Here is a 15,160-nt window from a genome sequence, read left to right as displayed (position 1 = left end):
TCATTAATCTCATGTTTGTTTCATCTGCAGTGAGGCAAACTGTTTCTTCTGCTCATTACTGGGACTCGGTGTTCTGTGGACTTTCTTTCTGTATCTGTTTGTCTATGTAAAAAGTAACAAAAGTCAAATGTTACACAGAGGTCAAACAGCAAGCAACAGCATTAACTCACAAGACTTTTGAATGCTTTTCAAAACCTTTGATAACACTTGCAGTTTTGAAGGGCAAACCTTGACTATAAAATATGACATCACAAGCAGTCTGAGTGAAAGCATATTCACTGAGCTGTTAAAAAGACTCAGAGGTGAGTGAATTACTAGGAAGTGTGCAAATATACAATAACACATAGGTGTATATGTTTTTCATTACCCTTGTGCTTTTTTTGTAATTTGTATTTTCTCCTCCTCATCAGTGATGGACCTGAAGTTGTGGCTTTCCTTTTTGTTGTTGCACGGTGAGTCTTGACTGTCGCATAAAAGACTTAAGATCTTCAGCTTAAACATGTAAGATGACAAATCAACCTTTTTTCTTGTTTTTAGTGATCCATGATGTCCAGTCCTCTAACGCCCAATGGACAGCAAATGTACCAAAGAGTATTCCTGCCGTGCACGGCTCCTGTGTGGTTATTCCCTGCATGCACACTTACCCCAAGCCCGTCTCCAAAGGGACCCTGAACAGGTGGAGAGGATTCTGGAAGAAAGGAAAACAGATCATCTCAACTAATCTCCGCAAATTGAAAGTATCTAAGGAGTACAAAAAACGAACCCTGTTTTTGGGAGACCTGCAAAGGCGCAACTGCACTTTTCTGCTGGATGGGGTCAGGAAGGCTGATGTTGGCCCTTTCTACTTCAGGATTGAAATGCCACAGTACAAAAGCTTCTCCTACACAAACAACGCAGTGTCCATTGATGTTATACGTGAGTACCATATAGATTATCTTTTTTAAAGCAACGTTGGAACAGTTTTTATTAATAATACTGTATTCACTGTATGATGAGCCATATTGATATGATATTCAAACCCTGCAGGCAATCCACAGCCTCCATCTCTGTCTGTGAAGGTGAATGGTAAAGTGACTGCCTCCTGCTCCGTGTCTCACTCCTGCCCTTCTTTTCCCCCTCAAATCTCCTGGAGCCGCTCTGGAGTCACCACACGCCGATCAAAGAGGCTGAATGAATGGAAGTGGGAAACAGTCTCAACCCTGACCTTTAACCCTCTAGCCAGTGACTGCAACAAGCCTTTAAACTGCACAGTGCAGTACAGAGGAGGGAAGCAGGTGAAGAGCTCCACCATTCTCAGGATGTGATGTGGCCCACAGTAAATATCCTATAAAATCCAATACCTCAGGGTAAATTAATTCATGTCCTGTGTGTCAAGAAATCTATAGTTTGGTGTCTTACAGCTGCTACTGGTGCAAATGTATTCACCACACAGATGTTGATAGCTGAATAAGAACCATCACCTTGCTGTGGTATGATGACAGAGAAATACTGTTGGACCAAAGCTGAATTGACAGAGCATTAAGTACGTGCCATTATAAATTGTGAATTAAGAAACATAATCAGTTAAGAAATACAGAACATGTCATATGAAAGACCAGAAATGTCTCTTTAATCACTTTCATGATCAGTTGATCATGATCAGAACACCTCATATCTGCTGAGCTACTGATGATCAGAATAGATTTACTTCAGAAATACTTTGTGTTTAAGGCTTCTTTTGAGCTTCACAGCCAACATGGTTGTGTCTTATTAACATTAGATATTATGTAACTTTATGGGTGAGATGACCCCCCCTCCTTTTCACAGAGCTGTGTTTTTTTCTGAGAAAGTGTGTGGTGTTTGAAATGATTTCATTATGATTGTGTATAAACCAGCAAAGTTCAGAATCTGTAGTAATTTTGAATGCATGTAGTAATCCAAAAAATAAGCTTGCTGATTGTATGATTTTCATGGTTAGCATAAGTGAATTTAGTTTTTAATTGTTCAGAATTTATAATAAAATAAAGATATTTTCAAAATTTGAATGTCATGGCAATTGAGGTTAAACTTTCAAGGAATCTCAATTTCAATTTTCAATTTTAAAATCATGTTTTGATTCTTTGATTCTCAATGGCAGTGATGTAGACCAGGTTAGGGACACCTGCTCTACGATCGCTCTAGTGAAAGTGATATGCTGCTCATTATATCATGGTTATTGTATTTTCTTGAATTTTCAGGAATTCCTTAGATTTTGATATTTTTCTTCCTTTTTTCTAAAGTATTTACATTCTGTGATTAAATGTTCCTTTTCACGCTTAGTTTACTAGGCACATCCAACCAAAACTACTAATAAAACAGTCTTGCAATAATTATAATAATGTTAGGTCTTTGAAGGAGGCACTTTAATGTGCTGTTGAATTGCAACCCGTTATACTGAGGGGTGTTGAACACATATAAATGTGGTGTACAGATCAGATCGACCGAGGTGAGAATTGGTTGATGTTTGGTGTGGTTGTGTTTAAAATGTGTGACAGTTTCACACATTTTACTCTTATCTATCAGCAAAGGTGGTGATGAGCTTCCCCTTTGTCTTCCTGTAAATTTACCATTAACACTAGTTCAAACCACACAAGGGTTTTTCCGCACTGACCTGAGCACACACAAATGTTCATATTACTTTCACATTACTTTTACATTACATTGACTAATGTATGAATACAGTCTGTGAAGGTGCATAAACTGTACAGACTTCTGTCATGTGTTCATACATACAAATACCTTCGAATGTTTTTACTTTACGATACTACAACCATCTTGTGAGGCAAGTGCACATAACATGTTGTGACCATGTTTCTTTTACAGTAGTGCACAAAAAGGTCTAAACTAGCTGCACTTCATTTGCTATTCAGCAGGAAATAAGCATTTCAAAACTCTGTCACTCTGATAAAGCAATGGTTCCTGCTAAAGAGGAAATTCAAAAGCCACACTTTAGTGTAATTTAATCAGTATGTGTTGTTGTTGGATGACTGAAACTGTATAAAAAGGACAATTTATGAAACATATTTGTGAATAAAATAATAGTTTAACGGTGGTTTTCACAACACACTTACTTATGACCAGAAAAGTGTTGATACAAAGTTATGAATGAGAGAAACTATAATTGCAAACACAAGTGTATTCACTGTAAAGTTCTTTTTAGATATGAACATTTCTTTCATATATTTGAATTACAGAAAGACAGAAAAATAATACTTATGTAATACAGAAAAATAGCATATTAAAATGTTTTGCGGATCTCTTGACCCACATCAGTTAGACAACATGTGGAGGGACACCAGCTGTTATTCCAGGGAATCCAACTATGTTACATATTGGCATATATTGCATCATCCCAGTCAGTCTGTATAGGAAACAAGATTAACTCATTCAGTTTTTTTCATGCATGGAAATAATGAATGAATGAAGAAAAACCTTACATACCTCCATGTTGCCATATATGTGATCATTGCCATAAATGCTAGGGCAATGTGCATCATCATAGGTCTTTTCGTTTCTGAGGACAGAATGCAAACATGGTTTCTAACCAATTTATGACATAAATGCATACAAAACTGTGCAAGATTAGCTTTCTCATGACATTTTACATCATGAAGTTACTTTGGTTTAAGCTGAAATGAATATCTAACCTTTTTGTTGCAGCATACTGAGGTAGCACCACATCTTTGTTTGCCGTCATGGTGCTCATTTGAGATGTTGCTGAATCCCGAGATCTCCCCCTACTGACAAAATAATAGCTTTTAATATAGGACACTGAAAAAATAAACTTTTGACAGTTCTCACAACCTCAAAGATCTAACAGTGCAAACATTACTTTATTTAAGTTTTGAGTTTGCCTTATTTCTATTTTATTTATTTTCTATTTATTTACTTTACCTTTTTTTTTATTCATTACCTTTATTTTCCACTTATATACTTTTTGTGCTACAGCTGTACTGCCTGTTGTCTTGTCTGCTGCTATAATTTTTTGTCATTGTTGCACTGCCTGCTCTATGTGCCTTGTAATTGCCCCCTGGGGACAAATAAAGTTTTTTTGAATTTGAACTTAATCTATGATGAAAATGCAAGCGAACCCTGATTTGGTCTATTATAAGACACATTTTCACTCTATATTTATAAAAACCTTGTCTTATAGCGCTCTAATTTGAATGCAATTGTTAAAAAAATAAAGTAAATTAAAAGAGAAGTAAAGTAAAGTAAATAAAAAAAGAAACAGACAAATTTTTGTTTTTGTTTCCAATGGAAAAAATATTTTCTACACCAACTTACCGTTTTTTAACAACTCCCACCACGAATAAAACTATCATCAAGATCAAGACTGCTCCAATGGCAATGACAATGTAAAGATTCTGCATTTTATCTGTTCAAACAGAAACCATGTGTCATTTTTCTCTTACTCAAGAAGCTCACAGTCTATAAGCATATGTCATGCATTCTGGAAATTGTACAAACTTCCTTACTGTTAACAGGTAAAATGAATCTGAGGGTGGAATTTCCCTGTGTGTTGTTTGCCAGACAGTAGACCAGCTTAGAAGATCCCAAATCTGCCTGCAGAGTCCCGATGGTAACAAAGCCATGTTTCTCCACCTTAGTGCTTGGCAGGACGCTGTCAGAAAGCACAAAATAGACCATGCTGGGTGGCTTGGACTCCGCAATGCACATACACATTACCATATCTGTCTCTAAGGAGCAGGAGGAGACGGTCTTGATCTCAGGGGCATCTGTTAGGACAAGGAATGTAGTAATGAGTTTGCTGTATTTTTATTATGCATATTTAGATAAAAATTCTACCCATTTTCATTACATTTCTTTTATGGTTTTCTTACATAACACATTGAGCTGCGCAGGGCTCGACTTGCCCCGTCCTATCGTATTAATGGCAGTACAGTACAGAGCTCCTGTGTGTCTGGAGACATTTGGCAACATGTAGACATTTCCCTGATGCAGCCGAGCACCAGATTCACTATGCCACTCATAGCTGCTGGCAGGGGGGTTAGCGTCACTGGAGCAATTCAGCTTCACTGCGTCTCCCTCCTTTATATCTGACCTGTGGCCAACCATCACATTCACTGGGGCATCTGCATGGAAAAATACAATTAACTGTTAATGATACCATGGTGATCCTCACAGACTTATGTTTATATTCACATATTTCTCTTTTACTACAGCCATGCTACAGCTCTGTGAGACTCAAAAGAACAGCAGTGATTTGAGCCAGTCGATCCCAATTCTTACATTGCAATATGCTCTCAATGACGATGCCTGCATGCTGATCCTAAGCAGGTATAATGTTTACCATGTTTATGTTTCCATCTTTGGAATCCATCATGTTTCATTTGGAAAAGTCCAATTAAATATACTTACTATAGAGTGTTTAAAGCATCAGCATTAATTACCACCCTTGCCATATACACTTACATTTAATTTTGAGGACCTGGGATGTATGATGGTGCTGCCCTCCCTTGTATGTTACAGTGCATTGTAAAACCTTGTGGTGAGCAGCACCGGTAGGGTGAAAAGTCAGAGCAGATGTTGCTTTCCACTGGCCATTGTCGAGTCGCTGTTGTTGGAAATGTTCCCCTCCAGAGTGACTCCAGGTGAAGACAGGAGGAGAGGTGGGACAGGAGTGAGACACAGAGCAGGACGCAGACACGGCCTCACCCTCCATTGCCTCCTCTTTCATAGAGAAACTGATGGGACTTGGTTCACCTGTACCAATAAGAAAGGTCATGGCCATTGCAAGTAAGGGAGAGAACTTACTCTACTGGGCTGTTTAAAGCAAAACTAAGGCACCTTTGTGTTCTGGCCTCGTTTGTTTTGATATTAAAGGATTTTGTTCATACCAAAGAAATAAAAAAAGAATTGGGTGAACAGAGGAATGCAGGGTAAAGGTATAGAAAGAACAATATTTCCTGTTTTATTCAGGTGGTGTTTATGTCATGTGCTTTGTGTGTTATCTTTTAATGTTATTTTTTACTCCATCTATCTCACTTATTGGTCCCATTCTGTGAAAATACAAAAAAATACAACAAATAATGGAAACTTTATTCACTTACTTTGTCTCCACAAAGGTAATTCCTCCGAATTAAACTCAGCTTCACATCATAGTCATAGCACAAATTCAAAGGTCTGTAGTCTGATTTCAAGCTTTAGGACAGATAGAAATGTTGCCTAAACTTTTGTTTCATTATTGATACAACTTATCCTTAAGGGTCGCAGGGGGGGACTTTGGACGAGAAGTGGGGGACACCCTGGACTGGTCACCAGTCAATCACAGGGCTGATACTGTGAGGCAGACAAGCGTTCACGCTCACATGGTCATATGGACTATTTAGAGTGACCAATTAACCTAACCTGCATGTCTTTGGACTGTGGGAGGGAGCCAGAGTACCTGCAGCGAACCCACACAAGCACAGGGAGAGCATGGAAACTTCATACAGAAAAGCAGATATCTGTCAACATCTGTCTCTTGAGAAATGAAACTTATGGCCAAATCTATTTAAAGTGAGAGGAACACAACAACACAAATAAGGAACTGTGAATTGGTTAGTTGGTTAGACCCTAAATTATCGCTCAGTTGCATTGTGAGAAAACTTTGTTCATGGTTATAGTTACAAACTCAACTTCTAAAGATAAGACAGTTGAAATAAACCATAGAGGTAAACACTGCTATATGGGTAAAACAGTCATTATGATTTTGTTGGACTCTTGGCTGTTTGTGCAAATGTAATATCTCATCTAAAGTAGAAAATAAGTCAATAACATGAGGAAATTCACCTAAATGCTAATTTGCCTGACTCTGTGTTTACTGATCTTTTCAAATGACTGTTGTCAGGACTGATTTATTAAGGTTCTGTATTTCTGACTAGTGATCAGAATGCAGAATATTAAAAGGAAAACATGACAGGATTAACACTGGAATGAAATTATCAAAATGCAGGCATTACCTTGACTTTTAAAGATGTTTTTTGAAAGTTGTTGATATTACTTACTCATTGTGATGGAGACTGTGTTCTGTTTGTAAGAAAACTTTTCATAATCTGCCATTTCAATCCTGAAATAAAAAGGCCCTTGGTCGCTTTGTTGAAGGGGATCAATCTCCAGTGAACAGTTCTTCTTGCTGACGTCTCCCAGCAGCTCCGTCCGATTACGATACTTCTGCATGACTTTAGACCCAACTGGGTGGTAGATGAGCTGACTTGTCGCATCCATCCACATGCCAGTGAATTCAGTGACCGTCGTTTCTGGATGTGGGTAGCTAAATGAGCAGGGAATCACCACACAGGATCCCGGGAGACCTTCAACTGAAGATGGCACCTTAATTGTCCAAGGTGAGGCTTCAGTGTGAATTACTGTTTTAAAATGCAGAGGAAATGTGATTAAATGAATCAGAGGAGCATCAAAAAGCCTGCAGTGAGAAGTAGAGTCTGCTTACACAAAATAAAATATAAATTTGGAAAATTAAATTCTAAAGTCTGAACAAAAAAATGCGACTGTTTAATTGTATTTCTTGTGAGCATTAAATGAGTATTGCTGGATATACAGTGTAGAGAACGTAACATACCTTTAGAGCAAAGACACAAAAGAAACAGTGGCCATTTTAAGGGATCCATCTCATCCTCTCTGGATCAGACCTGCACATGAAGTGATATTTTCAGGCTTCTGCCATGTAGCTGTCATTTCCCCATGGTGAGTAATGGCTGATCTAGTTTCCATTCCACTTTTAATGCAACACACAGCCACTATGTTCGACACAAAGTCTGATTTTTGTCTCATCAGATGTATAGTGGTTACATTGGGGAAGTCTATTGTATTAATCATCACTAATTTTTTAAGAATTCTTTTTAACCATGTTTCATGTTCTCATCTGTTCTCACCTAAATTGAATATGTTTCAGGTTTGCTGTCATAAACTAATACAAAAAAGGGGAAAAAGGTCTAAGGTCTTTTATCTCTGTTAGCATCCCTCGACATTAACACAATGTCTCAGTTCCTTCTTCGGATATTCAGGAATTTATTTCAGTAATAGTGACTTCTCCAATTTTATTTTTGTAAGGCATATTAATCATTTCATGAAACGTAGACTCCCAAAGCACCACCACCAGCCAAATCCTTCAGCACACTCTTTGATTTGGACAACTAATAACCTCACAAAGAAGCACTGGCTTACACACTACAGTGATTTGCATCTGTGGGAATATCACCTTTTCAAATTATTTCTTAATGATAAAAAAATGTTGGTGTCATTTGCTTAAATGTTCTAGTTTATTATTCACACAGGCTTTGTGTGAGTTTGTTTGCTCTTTCAGCTGAGCAAAGACAAGAATAAAAAGCAGTGACCTCACCTCGAAGAAGACCAAAAACGTGCAGCACAATGACTCATCTTTTGCATTAAAATCAAATCAGCAGAGCAAAACAGAATCAGCAGGAGACAGTAAATGGATCTGTGCAACGAGCTGGCTTGCCTGTTAAGACTTGACAAAGATTTATTACAGGGATATAAGATTTATGTTATACAAAGATGCAACAGTTTCCTGAACAGCACACAAGCCGTATGAAAGCAATGGTCAACTTTTAATGCAAATACATTTATCTCAACCAACTCTTATTTGAGAAGTTCAGCAAGATATTAAGTTACCTTGTAACTGGAAAATCATACTGACTGTACCTTACACTGTGTGCATCACAGGTGCAGAGATGTGAAGACAGGATTTTCTTTGTTCAGTTGACACTTGCAGCTAACAAAGTCACATGATGAGACGTCTTGTCTGATTCCTTCATAACATATCTGAACACTATTATGGAAATTGTTGGTGACACACTGACTGCAAAACTTCAAGCAACACTTTTTCTTCCATTTCAAAGAAAAAGGGATGTGGCTCATTTTAATTTTACACTTCCTGTTTACACTTGTGGTCCTGTTGTGTTGAGTCTTAGCAGAGACTCTCTATCTAACAACCTGTCATGTTGCAGTAGTATCACAGGGGCTATTTGTCACCCATTCAAACATCACAACTCAGAGGATCTTCCTGCTGAGTTGCTGTGTAGATTTAACTGTCCACAGTGAAATGAATCATTCATGGAGACTGATCTCCAACAAAAGCAGGGTTCAGAAATTCGCCCATGTTTGGGTAAAAACCGTGGTTCTCTTGGACAGCTAGGTCAACATAACAGATGCTGCGAGTGCAGTGGACCTTTTTCACAGATGAAAGTTTCTTTCCTTTTACTCTCCAGAGATCGTCTTCGCATTGTGTCAAGAAGTCCTCCAGCTTGACTGTGTCCTCTTTCTGGCGCCCCCAGGAAAGTCTCCTAGGAGTCATGAAGCCGGTGGATGCTGAGTTACCCATAACAGGAAAGGTGCTTAAATTGGAAGTCTGCAAATCTGTGAATCCAAGAAACTGAAGATGTTCCAAAATGAATGTGTGTTATCAATTACACTGCAAGTGTGCACATAAACTGCAGAATCCACACAAATATTTTTTACCTGGTTAAAAGAGCAGATCCCACCTCACCGCCAGTTTATCTGCTTAAGTTCCAACATTAAATGAGACGTGGTCAGGCTCGTCTATTTTAAAGACAGTCCTGCAGGGCAGATTAGAGGCCTGGCCTCATCTGTCATCAAAGGAACAATTAATTGTATATCTTTGGATTAGATTAAACAGAGCAGTATCAATACAAGTTCATCACTGCTGATCAATGCATCGTTTGGTCTTTAGTTAATCAATCACTGTGAAATTCCTCCACTCACAAGCAAAAGAGTTTATACAATTTGTCTTGTTAGAATTTGTAGTGGTATGTATTTGTTGTAACCTTAGAGGAAGGTCAATTTAATTTTGTTGGTTTCAGGTTTCATGTTCTGTGCTGTTGGTGTATTAAGTAGAATATAAAAGAGCATAAAATTAAGTATAAATTTTGTGTCCACTAAAGGGAAGCCTGCAAGAAAGAGTACATAATGAAACTAAAATAAGAGCAAGACATAAATAATTAAACATAATTCTGTTTCACAGTTACACTGTCATTCTTCTAAAGGTATTTTAAACTATGATTAGTTTAGTTGAAATAATTTTTTAGTCACTTCTCACTTGTCGTTGTTGCATTTGTTAACAGTAGATTCCTCTGTCACTTTAGTGCCTCTATGCAGCATTTAAATACTTTTTTGAACTGGCTGGATTGCTTTGTAATTTGAGACAGTGTGGAAATTGTTGGTCAAAGAATTTAAGATGGAAATTAAAACCTTGATGGAATACTATTTTCCTAATTGCACCCAAATCAAACAACAGAATTTAAGCAAAATTACCGATCTCCAAGATTATGGAACACGTGATAAAATGGAGCATCTGTTTAATTCTTGAACCAAGAGTTGTCGCTGTCGCTTTATATGACACTTAGAATTAACATTTTCTGGACACACTGAACTACTATGCCATTGTAGTTCTTCTTCCTGTCGAGATTAACCGGATGTAGGAGCTAAAAGTGGAAAAACGGTGCTATCTGGAGACATAATGTTCAATCATCAACAACAGAGCCTCCTAATCTGTCCTATTGATCAGAACTGATTTACTGATCCTGTTAGCCTAGTTGTTTTGTAGGGGACCATAAACTCAAAAGTACCCTCACTTCAGCAAAAAGAAAAAAATACATATTGCCCCCTCCTTCTCTGCCACTATCCTACCCCATAATGCCCCCCATAATGTTTGTACTGCATCCTTAAGTGTTCTAATCGATCATGTTAAAACAGTGCTAATAAACTATTTTAGGCCTCATCTCCTGAAACTCCCAATTTAAAACTTACTGTTCACTCATTTTGTTACTTGTGAACTTCTCCAAATTAAGATGTAAAGTCATTGTTGTGGAGAAATCACTTATGTGGCACAGTTACATCACAAGATTAACTTTTGTTAGTTGAACTTTGCATCATTGTTACTGATTTGGCTGTATCAGCCGTGGAAATTTAATCATAAGCTCTCTTACTCTAAAACCACTAAAAGATGCATAATCAACACTTCTCATCACACTCTTCACTTAATCCAGTTTGTTTTCACTCTCTGTTTCACTTCCACCCTTCAATGACTTCATTGAAGTTAAGTTGTCTTGAAGTGCCACCATCTGGCCTCCAGTTCATAAGAAACACATCCACGGCAGACAGAAAAAACACTTGTCCAAATGAAGACTCCCCACTGTGGAGGACAATGGCATTACCAATCAAGCAATCACAACATACTCAGCACAAACCAAAGAAAAAAATTTAATATTACTGATATATTTGTTTTATGGTTTTTAGATAACATAGTAACAGTAATAGTAATAGTGATAGTAACAGTAACAAGGGCAGCTGGGATAGGCTCCAGCTCCCCCGCGACCCTGACGGATAAGCGGTATAGAAAATGAGATGAGATAGAGAAACAGTTATAACACATTTCTTTTCAAATCTACTGTAGATTAAATCAATTTTAGGTTTGATGCTAAGGTTTACAAAAGCAAGTATAAAAGTTGATATTATTAGCAGAAATGACACAAGACAGCACACTTTGTCATCGCTGGCTATAGTTATCAACTGAGAAAAGCAAATAGTCTGTAGTATCTCATGCCAGTAGATGGTGAATAAAGGGTACCTGGTAAAAATGTATCAAGTAAAACTTTTATGTTATACTCATGAACTAAACTTGGTTGATGAAAGAAACCAAAGTAAATGCAGCATTTGGTGTGTGCTTTATTTTTTCAAGCTTTTGCATGTATTACAGTAAAGCAATTTATCTGAAGCTAGTATGTGAATAACATGAAAACATGCCTCCTGAAAATAAAACTTTCAGGCACTATCAAACTTTAAAGACACCTGGGATTTGAAAATTTCTGATGTCCCTACAGTGTTAGCATTAGAAAAGAGGGATAGACAGTGGACTTCTTCCTTTCCTTCTTACTTGATTATCTGAAAGACCAAGAAAAAGTTTGTGTTAACCACAGATGTTGTGTTAAGCATCTCACAAAACACCCACCCAAACAAAAAAAGCGATTGCCTTTGAGATGAGGAAGTGAAAGTGTGAAAATACCTCAGTAATTTGAAATATTAAACTTCAAACTACAGCATTATTTCCTTTGACCTTTCCTTTGAGTTGTTAATAACATATACAGCTCACATGTTAATTATAAGTGTGAATAGCATCCAAAGAAACTGAATAATGGACAAGCTTGCGCTCAGCCCTCTTGTGGCAACAAGTGTATTAATTCAGCTTTACACATTCTTAAAAACCATGCAAAATTTTTTAATTTTCATGTAACTGCGAGGACCCAAGGACAAAAACTGTATGGTCTCACATATTTGAATGAAGTTCTCCGTTTCACTTCTCATATTCAAATTCTGCCCCTGATTAGACCATAGAGGAAGGAGAACAGAGATCACTATAAATAGAAGCATAGATCTTATCAGACAATCAAAATAAAGTCACTGGTGCAGAGATAAGTGAAATAAATGACTGTGAGACCAGTGATGGAAAGTTTGATGTTTGACTACCTATACACCTCTACTCTTCGCACATTTTGTGCATCTGTGTGTTAAGTCTTATTAACCATCTCAAAGAAAATCACTATTCTCTCACCTGCGAGACAGTCTGGAGAGCCGGTTCAGCACACTAAATTTGACAAAATTTGAAAAAAATAATAATAGTGTTAGTGTAGCACTACAAACTGATTCTGATATATTAATATACACTAATATTTTTCTACTCACCTTCCTTCGCGGTTTTGGAGCTCTGTAATACGTGTCCTTAAGGAGACAGATAAAAGTCATTTTATTGAGCAGCAAAACACTCAAGCAGAGTTAGACATGGTGAGAGGAAACACAGTCTGTCTTTGTAAATAACTGATCATTTTGTTCTTTGTAATGTAAGTCTGCAATGAACTCACTTGTATTTTTTCACCATGATGATGCAGAAGACTCCAAAGATCACAGCAGTACCAATCCCCACCACTGTGGGAATGATGATGTGGTTATAGTCTTCTTTACCTGCAAACAGACAGAATTTATATATGAGCCCGTCTTTGTTTAAATGGCACAAATGTCAGTAAGAGAAATCAAAGGACATCCTAAAAGATCTCACGTTTTACATAGAGTGTCAGTGTTGCAGAGGACGTCTTCGACCCATGAAAGTGTGATGTGCAGGTGACCTCGCTGTGGTCATCCTTTTCTTCAGGAATGAACGTTAGGGTGGACTGTACCTCCCAGTAGCCAAGATGACGTTCTCTGTGGACCTCAATGATCCCATCTGCGCTGCCCCTACTCCATGTGAGTTTAGGCATATGGGTGGAACAGGTATGGGTGACTGAACAGGTGACGGTGTAGGGATGATCTTGAATTGCTGTCTTTGGGTGAATCAGCTCAGGTACCACAGGATCATCTACGAATGAAAACGGGCAGAGACAACGTTAAAGGCAAATTGTTGGAACAAAACAAAATTGTATGAAATTTTGGAAAGTTGGTGACATACGTAGCATCCTCAGCTCGACACAATCTTCAACAAAGGAGAACTTGTCACTGTTGGATGTGGCCAATAATTCAATCCGGAAACAGAAAGGGCCGTTGTCCCGATCGTTGATGCTAGTAATTTCTAAGGTGCAGTTGCTCCGACCAAGATCTCCCAAAAACCTTGTGCGGCCCTTGAAGCTGTCCAAGACCTGTGTGTCGTCGTTGTGATAGATGCGCTGATCTCGATCATTTAAAAGATGCCAGATCCCTCTGAGCCTGGACATGGGCACGTTCCCCTCAGGATGGGTGAATGAACAAGGTATCACAACACAGGAAGAAACCAGGGCGTCAAGGCTTTTCACAACAGTGGCCGACCATATTTGGGTAAACACAGGGCAGCTCATAGCTGAAACAGATATGGAGGTGACAAAGAAAGAAATAACTTCTAGGAGGTCTCTTTGATTGATTTGTTTAAGTGGGGTGATTTTTAGAATGAGATTGGAAACAAAGAGGTGACTAATTATGTTACCTGCCAAGAGCAGACAGAATATCACCATTTTTCCCTCTTTGTCCATACTTCTCTGAGGTTTTGTTGGTGTTATGCAATACTGTGGGATGTTTACAGGAAACAAATAAAAGGCAGAGGGAGACAAATCACATGCAAGACCATATGCAAATAACAATTCAATTGTAATAAAGAGGAAAAGTGGAACTTTGGCACTAATCTTCACATTCATAGCCTTTTGGTTATACAGCAAATACATAAATGTAGTAAATAAATGACATTGTTAATGTCCTCATACAGGATATCTGAACATCTGAAACAACACATAATACATCATTTACATTTACAGAATTGCCTGCACTCTCTTTTCTGTTCATTCTTATTACTTTTCAACAAGGAAATAACTTATCATTCAGACAAACCATGATGATAAATGTATGAACCAGAATATTCAGAACAGCTAAACTGCAGTATTCCTGGGCCCGGCAATACATTTACAACAAACTTTCAAAATGAAATATTCAAAGGAAGTGAAGTGAACTAACACTCATTAGGTAGTCTGTTCTGTTCATTCATTCATCGTAAGCAAGTTAACAGACTCTTACCTGCTGAAGCTGCTGTCTGGCTGATCGGAGCTGTCTGCTTCTACCAAAAACACCTAACTGAGAATGTGCTGTGCTATTCTTCAATTAACAAAGATATGAACTCTACAGGCAGCAGAAAGAATTGCAGGCCAAATCAGAAAACAGCGTCTTTTCCTGTCTTTGTGTGGAGAATGTAAAAGCAGTAGTAGCAAGTAGTAGGCAGTAGCAATAGCATTAATAGTGTAGAAAGTAAGAAATCTTAAAACCTATCTATGTGCTGAAGCAACAGATAAAACGTCACGTAAAATATGATGAGGATGCAGTGAAACAGTTTAAAGTAGCAGCGCAGAACGGTGACATATTTTGTTGCATTGGCTCCCCACTGCAGCACACTGGCACTGGCACTGGCACTATTAGCAGTACTTGGTGCGATTGCCCCAAAGGATTACATTACAGCTATAGCTCATTCATCACCCTTCTCAGCTGAAATGTTTGCACCGACTACTCATTTCAAACCCCAAAAAATATACAAAATAGGGCACAAGTTTTAAAATACCAGAGTTTTCCTTTAAGATTA

The 15,160-nt window shown here is 38.0% G+C and overlaps 3 protein-coding genes across 5 annotated transcripts; 1 reads left to right on the top strand and 2 right to left on the bottom strand.

Annotated features, from left to right (window-relative positions):
- The first annotated feature begins 258 nt into the window (after positions 1-258).
- LOC139204713 (myelin-associated glycoprotein-like) lies at positions 259-1,910 on the top strand. The gene is made up of 4 exons (XM_070834676.1): positions 259-302; positions 411-452; positions 538-915; positions 1,027-1,910. The coding sequence occupies exons 2-4, from the start codon at positions 413-415 to the stop codon at positions 1,302-1,304; spliced, it is 696 nt and encodes a 231-aa protein (XP_070690777.1). The 5' UTR covers positions 259-302; positions 411-412; the 3' UTR covers positions 1,305-1,910.
- A 1,224-nt stretch (positions 1,911-3,134) lies between these two features.
- LOC139204700 (myelin-associated glycoprotein) lies at positions 3,135-6,550 on the bottom strand. Of its 2 annotated transcripts, none has more exons than XM_070834660.1 (7): positions 5,455-6,550; positions 4,863-5,114; positions 4,497-4,757; positions 4,306-4,396; positions 3,666-3,755; positions 3,460-3,532; positions 3,135-3,379 (listed from the first exon to the last, which is right to left on the bottom strand). In XM_070834660.1, exons 1-7 carry the CDS (start codon positions 5,771-5,773, stop codon positions 3,344-3,346), a joined length of 1,122 nt encoding a protein of 373 aa, XP_070690761.1. In that variant the 5' UTR covers positions 5,774-6,550; the 3' UTR covers positions 3,135-3,343. The 2 variants fall into 2 exon arrangements, with proteins under 2 accessions (XP_070690761.1, XP_070690760.1); XM_070834659.1 differs by having other exon boundaries at positions 3,666-3,758; positions 5,455-6,548.
- A 5,199-nt stretch (positions 6,551-11,749) lies between these two features.
- LOC139204704 (myeloid cell surface antigen CD33-like) lies at positions 11,750-14,649 on the bottom strand. 2 transcript variants are annotated; one of them, XM_070834663.1, is made up of 9 exons: positions 14,605-14,649; positions 14,024-14,102; positions 13,517-13,900; positions 13,130-13,426; positions 12,936-13,035; positions 12,760-12,795; positions 12,629-12,661; positions 12,348-12,396; positions 11,750-11,961 (listed from the first exon to the last, which is right to left on the bottom strand). In XM_070834663.1, exons 2-8 carry the CDS (start codon positions 14,067-14,069, stop codon positions 12,384-12,386), a joined length of 909 nt encoding a protein of 302 aa, XP_070690764.1. In that variant the 5' UTR covers positions 14,070-14,102; positions 14,605-14,649; the 3' UTR covers positions 11,750-11,961; positions 12,348-12,383. The 2 variants fall into 2 exon arrangements, with proteins under 2 accessions (XP_070690764.1, XP_070690766.1); XM_070834665.1 differs by lacking the exon at positions 12,348-12,396.
- Positions 14,650-15,160: the final 511 nt, after the last annotated feature.

Source organism: Pempheris klunzingeri, chromosome 8, assembly GCF_042242105.1.
Source record: "Pempheris klunzingeri isolate RE-2024b chromosome 8, fPemKlu1.hap1, whole genome shotgun sequence".
NCBI lineage: Eukaryota > Metazoa > Chordata > Actinopteri > Acropomatiformes > Pempheridae > Pempheris > Pempheris klunzingeri.
Note: the sequence above shows the minus strand (reverse complement) of the source record. Positions and strands in the feature narration are given on the sequence as shown.